The 9,756-nt window shown below is 39.2% G+C and overlaps 1 protein-coding gene across 1 annotated transcript in view; it reads left to right on the plus strand.

Moving 5' to 3' along the window:
* Window positions 1-7,522, plus strand: part of FGD3 (FYVE, RhoGEF and PH domain containing 3) — a 111,054-nt gene extending 103,532 nt beyond the window's left edge. The window contains exons 18-19 of the mRNA XM_062585651.1: window positions 526-666; window positions 6,198-7,522. Of these exons, the coding sequence (XP_062441635.1) occupies window positions 526-666; window positions 6,198-6,422 (366 nt within the window). The 3' untranslated portion in view covers window positions 6,423-7,522. The remainder of the gene's footprint in view (window positions 1-525; window positions 667-6,197) is intronic.
* The last annotated feature ends 2,234 nt before the right edge of the window (window positions 7,523-9,756 follow it).

The raw sequence follows: 9,756 nt of genomic DNA on the forward strand, positions 1-9,756 counted from the left end.
CCGCTGCTAGCCGCGCATTGAAGCGGCTCACGAAGGGGGGCAGCGTGCGGCTGGGAGCCTGCATGGCAGGTACTGTGCACGAGCCGCGTCTTGCTTGCAGGCTCGTGTCCCGCTGGCGCTGGAGCTGTATCCTGCAGAGCCTCGCAGCGATGCCGTCCCCTGCCGAGGCAGCCTGCTTGTCGTGAGACACCTTTTTCATTAATTTAAAATCATCTCCCAGCCACTTTGCTGAGCAAGAAACTAGCTGTGTCATCTTAATTGCCATTCTCAATTTACGCTGTGGAAGCGGAATTTAACATCCTATCCACTGGGAACAGTAGTTTAGCATCTGCCTCTGTTACATGGAAGTGTACCATTTCCTGATGGTATGTAACGATGCTTATGCTTTTGTTCAGTTATGGACTACCCAGTATTTGCCCTTTAGTATTGTTTGGTTCTGGACAACTTAAATGCAGTGTGTTTTATATTTATTTCTGTGTGTTCTATATGAATGGAAACAGCATCCTTTTTTCTTTTTATTTTCAGAAGCAAAGCATATTAGCAGCTGAAAACAGTCTCTTCAGCAGCTACCTCCAGTTCCTTGAAAAAGGGAAGACTTGGTATAAAATGTGGGTGACCATCCCCAAGACTGAACCTCTTGTTTTGTATCTGCAAGGAAGTAGCCAGGTAAAGTGACATTCATGAGGGTTATCACACAGCAAAAGGAATGTAAGTTTAAATATGGCAGATTGAGAAATAGGTCAAAGGATTTGGCTTGATTTCAACACCAAAAATGAACGTGGTACTATGAATTTAGTACAGCACCTCAGAGGTTTCAGATTTCCTTCTTATCTGTAGTTGCTGCTGATACTGTAGTGAGCAAATGTTTGAGCTTACAGCTTTTCTTTTCTCTTTTTTAACAAATAAGGATGAAACAATGATAATTTCTTCAGTTATATTTTGTTTTCCAGAGATTTCAGTCAGGTGTATTCATAAGTTTTATTACCCTGTCACTGAGGAAAGCAATTTCCCATAAAATGTGTAGAGCTGCAAAATGGTATGAATATGGCAAATATTGGTTCAAGCCTTTTTATTCTTCTTTTTATTATTATTATTATTATTATTATAGTTCTGGGTTGAGGATAGAGGTATCTTTGGAAATGTGGATGTTCTGCTGAACCTGGAAAGTATGCAGCAAAGCTCTTGTCATAGCCTTATCTGATTTTTATCTTTACTTGAAATAATTACACCATGGTAAGCATTTACTTTTAAAAATGCACCATCGACGCTAACTAGCGTTTGTGTATGATGGAAGTCAAATAAACTCTAAGATAGAAATTCAAATCATGCTGCTTTAATGCTGGCAATGTAGAATGACAATGCTGAAATGAAATCCCCCACATCCTGTTTTATATTTGGCCTTTGGCATGTTTGTCTATGGCTTTGTTTTATCTCATGGATGTTGGGGTGGAAGAAGGAACGTGGGCTGAATTCAGCTTACCGCTGCGCTGGTGTAATTGCATTTGTACAGAGGGGTTGATTTTGATTAGCATCAGTTAGTGTGGCTATAGCTGTGAACAACCTGGGAACAGCAGCTGTCAATAACCCTTATCTCCTCTAAATGATAACTGCTTCATTTTAATTACTTTTTGAATATTCTCCATGATTTTATAAAGCTATTCAAAGTAAAGTTTACCCAAAAGCAAAAGCTCACAACAAACACACATTATCCTTAGAATTGTGTTTGTTTTGCTTATTATTAGAAAGAACACCTTTGGTTTTAAATATCTTGGACTGTTTTAAGCATAGTGCTCAAGAAGCTGAGAGCTTGAATTTGGCGTTTCAGACACAGGCAGACTTGGCTTCATCTAGAATTCAAACCCCACACCTGGTAAGCATCCAAATTATCCCACGAGCAGTGAGCTGCCCGAGTTCCCTCCTAGTCAACGGAAGATACATGACTGAAATCACAAGCTGAAAAAGCAAATTGCCTTAGACAAAACACTAAACTAATGCTACAAAACCAGTCTTTAGATCTATGTGAAGTCACTGTCTGGGGAAAATAAAAAGCTTTTAAAAAGCGAAGCAGAGAGAACAACTTCACTGCACACTTGTCAAGTAATATGAAAACTGCGCCTCTGCAGAAGACCGGTGCAAACCAAACCAGAATATGTCTTTGGCCTAAGTTCTGTCAGGGCCAGGAACAAGCAGTGTGCTGACTGCAGCAGATATGAAGATAAAACCACTTCAGGTATTCTTCAGCCTCTTATGTTTTATTGAATACGTTCATTCATCCTAACACACAGGCGAGCTTGGGAAAAGAGGGCTGGAATCGAGGGGAAGAGCTGTAGGTTCTCCAGCCTTCCTCGCCCAAGAGCAACATGTATCATCCAAGATATGGATGGAACCAGAAGTTAAGAGAAAGCAGCAACAGAATGGAAAATTGTCTTCATGCTCAACTGATTGTCTTAGCATAGTGTTGGTGATAACCATGGGACATAAACTAGCTGTATTTAGTGTGCAGCAGAGTGGTATCTGGTTGTCCAGTCCCCCTCCTGCAAGCCATGCAAGAGCCAGGGTTGGAAGCTGGAGGAACTTCTGTGCTTCAGATGCTATTTTCTTTCTTCTGTGTACTCCCACATTTGATCTTGAGCCTCTGTTGATACTATTAGTAGAAGCCTATATTTTAGAGGGAAAGGGTGCCTTTGACGCTGATTGTCGATTTTATGACAGTTAAATTTAGTGGTTAGTTTCTTCAGCTATTTCAAGTGTGAGATAAATCACCCAATAAAGCAGCAAGAAAGCGTACAAGACAAGGTTAATCTGTCTTACATTCAATAACCAAGCCTGGATTTGCTATCAGGAATCAACGGTTGCTGGCTGAGACTATGAACAGTAAAAATGAGCCCCTACTTCAAGGGCCTACCATTGCCATTCATATACTTTCTGCAATTTGCATCCAGTTGAAGAAAAAAATGAAGGCACAATCCAGCTCCCATCCTTAATATTAACCTGACTTTCATATTAGTTCTGATTTACATAATATACACTAGACTTTTGAGAAAAGCTCTATCAGAAGTTCCATCCTCACAGATGAGTGTCAGGAACCCACTCATTTTTTGAATGTTGTTTTCCAAGCATAGTTTTCTGTTTGTACAACCACCTCATTGCATCTAGCATGCCTTGGAGAAGCATGACTGCTGAGAGTGTAACAGAAATTAAAAAGCATCAGTTAATTGTATTGCCTTAATTCTGTGACTTAACATTTGAACTATATGTTACAAAATTATTTGTCCTGGTTGCTGAATAAGACACACAGCCCACCAGAGAGAAATGCAGGCAATTTCCTAAAAAAGCAAAATTGTTACCCTAGTTAGAAATCATGATAGCAAATTGTTTTCATGGAGCATCCAAGTACAGGGCTTGCTGTTGCTTAACAAACAGTATATCCATTGCAAAACATTTTTTTAACCTTTTCAGAAAGAAAAAAAAATGGGGGGGGGGGAGCGCTTCAGTGCCTAAAAAAAAGAGGTACCTTTTGGGAAGCGTATTGCCAACGATGGCATTCAGGGTCTTGAAACACAGACAAAATGAAATGTGACCGTAAAAGTTTTGTGTGTGCAAGTGTTAGGGGATTATTAAAAAAAAAAAAAAAAAGAAAAAAGAAAAAAGAAAGAAAGAAAGAAAGAGAAAAATAGCTACCTTTTGGGAAGGAGTAATAAGCCAAACTAAAATTGGAGCTCTTGATACAGTGAAAGCCCTGACAGCTTTCATCCTGTGCACCCTGTTTCTCACACTGAAGAAGGGATTCAAGTAGAAATGGAAGTATGTGTCTCAGCCTTCAGAACAGCAAGGGCAAGAAAAATGTTCTTGTGCTTTTTACTTGTTCTAGGAGGATGAAATTAATCCCCTGGATATTCACAGTTTAAGTTTCATGTGAGGCTTCATGCATGAGAATAAAATTCACAGCTTATTTATGTACAGAAGTCATACCAATTTCATCTGTCCTCAAACTGAAACCGAATATTTGCAACTGTCATGTTTATCTGAGTAGAAAGGGCCTCTGAGTTGGGATATTCCAAGCAAGGAGAAGGATTTTGTGGCACAAGATTTCCTGAGATGCTCATGTTCCCACAGGGGGAAGATTTCTGATGAGGAGTGTGATGTTACTAGCGGCTGAGTATTTTAGTAGCGCAGCTTTACAGACATAATTTAAATCCCTTCCTTTTGGATCAGGCAGGCGCATAAAAGTTGAAAAATGGATCGTATTAAGAAAAGGGAGGAAGAAAGACCAAAGGCAATCTGTTTAATTTGCGTGTGTCTGCACATACTGTGCAAGTGTAACAGGTACAAGTCAAACATCAGTTTGCTGCTATGCTGCAGTTCTTGACTACAAATGGCATCATTTTTCACTGTCACAGGCAAGCTCCAATTTTGCGTGTGATAAGTCTTAGTGTTTATTTTTCTAAAACATGAAGACAAGATCAGCAAAAGAGACGTGGGTGAGCTTGCAAGGCCTCTTCTTGTGCATTTTGTGCCCCACAGTCCCATATTTGCTTGCATCAGTGCTGACATGTGTCCAACTCTGTGTGTGCCAGTTTTAGCTTTTGTGTATGCCAGGCCTCTAGGTTTGTGTGAATGCAACTGCGGTGTCAGGATCCAGAAATTTATGTGCTGTTCTTAACACAGTGACTTGTACCTGAAATAGGAACCAGGTTACTTAGTTTTTGATGCAAAATTGCTGTAAATCTCCTTGACCAATGCTCTGTCTTCAAGCAGATGGGCATTTGGTTTTTTTGCATAATAATAACAAATAGTAGATTAATAAATACAGAAGTCTGTATTAATTCAGTAAAATGCGTAGAGACATTTTTGATTGTGTGCTTTTTGACTCTTGGGTAAGTGCATGTGTTCATACTGATTTAAGTGGTTATGAGACTTGAATTTCTTCCACCTAAATGTTAGAAGAGTATATTTTTAATTCTTGTTGTTCTCAGAGCTGCGGTTCCCTTCCAGATCTACTATGTCATCTGCATTCAGTATGAGATGGCAAAAGAACGCCTTTCTCTTTTTCCCAGATGTGTTAACTTTAGGCAGAGGCATTGAACTTGAGTAGGCTGCTACTCAAGTAGCTGCTACACAAGGCAACAGCTCCTTCCAGCTGCTTGACATCTGTGTGGCTTGGCCTTCAGGTTTAGGCACCCACTATTGGAAAATACTTTGGGACTTGCAGCTGGCCTCAGTTGAAACAAGTTGCTAGCTCTTTGCCTACTTGATCCTGACACCTTGTCCTGCCACAGTGCTCCTTGCCTTACAGCTTCGTAGCGGAGTTGGTGCACGCTCAAGATGTGAATGTTAGAGAGCTGTAGCGCTCCTTAGATCTGTGAGTTAATCTGTCCTTTAAAGGATGTCTATAAACATGAGCTTTGACTTTTCTTGACAGCCCCGAAAGGGTTCATAAATAACCCAAGATCTTCTGAGAAAATTCACTGATTCCAGTCTGAAATTCTCTTTTATTTCAAAGTCTCTTCCCTTGTACTTGTCTTTGTGGCTCTCAGTGCCCAGCTCTGCTTATTTGTCGTCTTTTAACCAAACTTACAGATATCCCATGGAGTTCAAGGGGACTACGTTCAACTGTTCTTCAGCTGATCCAACTGCTACAGCTGGATCTGATTGCCAGTACCTGTTGGAAAGTTTCTTAGAAGTTACCAAAAGACAATATGCAAGTTTTGTGAAGTTACATAAAAATCCCCAGCCATGCTATTGCTGGATCTAGATCCTTACTGCTAAAGGGAAGAGGAATAAAGCGCTGATAAATCATTTTGTTTTCTTGTTTTATGTATGTTAAACAGTCAGTATGTCTGTTACCTGTTTTCTAAGCTGCATCACTGAACTTGGAGCAGAACGTAGGCTTCCTCTGTAAGTGCGTTCAGGTGCTTATTTAAGTGTGTGCCTGCGTGTGTGTGCACGCACGTGTGCACGCCGCAGAGGTCGCCGGGCTGGTCTGTGCTATCAGTCGTGCCGACCCTTGTCACGGAAGCGAGAAGGCACAAGAAGGCACTGAGACTTGTGAACTGTTATACCGTAGCTGCTGAATTCCCATTTTGTTTGCTACGTGAGCAGGGGTATCAGCCCATGATGGTATCAGTGTCCCCTCACTCCTGCCATTCAAATGTGATTTGTTGCTGGATTTTTACATTTGCTATTTCTTCTTTTAGGATGGACGGAGCCCACGTCCGATTCCTTTGCCTGGATATGAAGTCAGTTTACCAGGTTCTGGTGAGAAGTTTGAAGTGAAACATGTTTTTAAGCTTTGCCAGTCCCAGCAGACTCTATATTTCAGTGCAGAAAATGAAGAACTGCAGATGAAATGGATGGAAATTCTCACCAAAGCAGCCAAAGGGGAAACTGAAGATACAGCTGAAGGGCTCGGCAATCCATAGAGCAAGTCCCATTTAGTTTCTTTTGTACATGCTATAAACATCATCACTTGAATTTGGTATTCATGGCACTTTGGAATCTGTATGGCTTTATATTTTCATGTGTCTGCATAGGAAATTCAGTGGTTTCTCTCCTTTTATTGTACATTTATCACGTACAGTAGTTATCTGGCATATATTATGTTAAAGGAAAAGGTAGTTGTAGTTGTTGGTGGTGTTGATGCTGGTTTTAAAACAGAAGACAAGGAGAAAAGCATTAATTTTATCAAAGGTAACGGAAAATCATCAGTCTCTTGTTTTCCTAAATGTATATTTTTCAGTCCTTTTGATTGCTGTTCAGTGCAGGATGTGTATAGTCTGTGATTAGTTCTATAAATGCTGCCTTTAAGTTAAATGTTGTAAAGGCTTGTGCTGGCCACTGACATTCCGTTCTCTGTCCTTCCCCTCCTGGTAAAAGGTCTGTGTGAAGTGTGAGCAATGTACTGAATATTTTCCTTTGCTGAAACTTTGTCTCTGCTACTTTGAGATGACCTGTTCGCAAGACAAATACTGTAGAAGGGGCTTCTAAAAATGACTGCCAACTGTGCAAAAAAGAACGTTAAGAAGCCTCATTGATTTTATGCATTTATAATATTGTTTTGTTTCCTTTTGAAGCCAACACCTTCCTTCTATTTGAACCCATTTTAATGTAAGTGAACAAATGTTTTATACTGCAAACTGGGTTATGATCAATAAACAAGAACATTTTTAGTACACGCAGTACAAAAAGGTGACTTTTTTGTTGGTTAATTTAAAAGTGACCTAGGATTTATTTATATAATTTGTAAATAATGTTTCATAAGTATTTTAATAATTTTTAAAAGATCTGAGCTAATTCACAGGATTTAGTGCATAGAATAAGAGATATTTGTATGAACTGAATTTGTAATTTAATTTTCCTGTTCACTTGTATTTGTCTTATTTTCAGACTAAAGTGCTTATCTGTTTAAATAAAAATTCATGCAGTTCACTCCTGAGCCAGATCTCCAAGACACCGTAAGCTTTAGGTCAACATTTAACATAGATTTTTGTTTTTTGATTTCTGGGGGGTTTTTTTATTAAAAAAAAAGGGGGGGAATGTCTGTTCTTAGTGGTAGCAAGCATGTAGTACTGATAAAAATGAAATAAAATCTGTAACAGTACTGTGGTTTTTAAATGCTTTGGTTTAACTTTTGTTTCCTCTTCAGCATTCTACATTTTCTGATATTGGTAGAAAGAAACAGCTGCTCCATACAGCCAGAGTTTCAGTTAGGATTATTGAAAATTAGTAATCTGCATAAGTGAGTATTTCTCATGCCTACAGAAAAGGATATGGGTGGTTTGTTAAAATACTGATTTAATAAATCATATACCTGAAGTTTGTGATACTAAAAAATAGAAGCTGTGTATTTTAACAGCTACTGTTAAAATTTCATGCACTTTCCACCCCCTTTTAAGCAATTGGCGTGAAAAATGTTTCTTACAATGTAATTCTTATTGTATAGGTTATGAAAAGAAATTCTTTTCAGTGTACGTAATTTCCTCCTCCTAGCTTCTCTCCAATTGTAGCAATTTAGAATGTGCTTGCCTTGAAAATTCACTTTTTGTAATCCTGCTGTATTTTTTTCCAATTTTTATTTCTCCCCTTGCTTTGTCCGTTTTTCTTGTTGCCAAGAGAGAACTGGGAAGGAAGAATAGTGAACTAAAGCAGAGGGAATAAGTCTTTTAATTTTTCTAGTTTTATTAACAGAGAAAAAATACTTTAGCAAACATTTTTCATCAACATTTTATTTTTTCTTATAAAGAACTATGTCAAAATACACCTCTAATTGTTTTATACCCCTCAGTTCATCTGCTGCCACAGATTTAAAAAAAGAAAAAGGTTAATATATATATATACATATATATAGATAGATAGATATGTAATCTGCCTGGACCAATAACACCTGAGGGCACCAAAAGGCAGCTGGGTCCTGATTCTCATGGAGCAAGTTCTTGGCCAGCACAGTTTCCAGTGGGCACTGGGGAATGTGCACTAGATAACAAAACCCCAAGTCGTCGGAGCTTTTATAGGTTAAAGCCAGCAACTTAAACTCTGTCTGGAAAACTAATGTGAGCCCGTTGTAGATCCTGGAGCTCTGCTGTTGTTTGGAAATGAGTGCATGTCTTTTAAGAATACGTTAAATAATCACTTCAGACTTGCTTGCATCCTGGTTAACTCACATGTCCTGCCACATCAAGAAAGTAGGTTGGTTGCCTTCTTTTATGTACAATTACAAAGGAAGATGTTAAAAACGGTCCAGCTGACATGATGATAAACAGGCATTCCAAAACTGCAGTCAGCTAAGATAAGCGGGGTTCCTTGAGCTCCCAGATCTGTTTTGCCACCTCCAACCCGTTTAGTCTGATAGGCGTGCACCTCAGCTCATGGTCCCTGACCTGCAGTCGGTGGAGCCTGGGAGAATGCTCTGGGAAAGTGTCAGTAGATGTCTACTCTAAACCTGTGCTGCTCTTCAGAAGAGCACCTGGGTTTGATTACTGCCAGCGTCGAGGTGGTCATTGCGTGAATTTGTAGTCTGTCTCATTTTGGTTGTTCTTTGTTGATGAGACCAGAATATTATTTAAATGACCAGTTGAATGTAAAGTTACAACTGAGAACTGTGATAGTGTTCAGAGGGGACGCAGGGGAAAGGGGGCTTGTCTTTAGTATAGAAAGCAAAAGATCCTGCAAAGGCCAACGTGTATGCTTAACTTTACTCAAAGTGGAATATCTCTACTGTTGTTAACAGGACAAGATAAAGCATATGTAGAAACCTCTGCAGTATTGGGACTGTTATGAGCAACAGTTAAAATGAACTTTACAGGTATTTGACTCTAAAGGGCTAATTTCTAAGCTTTCTTAAGTTTTATCCTTTACTTCTTGTACCATCGTTTCTGTCTATAACTAAAATTTGCAGATCTAGTAAATGTCTACATGCCTGTATTTGCACCCACAAATATCTGCAAAAGCAGGGGGAGGGTTGTGGTATTTTGGCTGTTGTATTTGTCAGGGTCAGACAAATGTACTACAAAACCTCCAGCACTTTGTCCGAACATTGCATGGGTTTTTAGTTGAATTCACAGTTTTTTGAAAGTATAATGTCAACTCAGACTAATCCTTTATACAAATACATTTTTATGAACCCAGAGATGTGTCTGGCATATCTGTCTCTGAGAGCAACATGAAATAGAAAGAAATCTTCCTTGTGTCTAAGATAATTCGTTGCTCCCACCATGTTCCAGGAAATCAGTCAGTGCCACGCACAAGCACATGTAACTG

Source organism: Rhea pennata, chromosome 12, assembly GCF_028389875.1.
Source record: "Rhea pennata isolate bPtePen1 chromosome 12, bPtePen1.pri, whole genome shotgun sequence".
Lineage (NCBI taxonomy): Eukaryota > Metazoa > Chordata > Aves > Rheiformes > Rheidae > Rhea > Rhea pennata.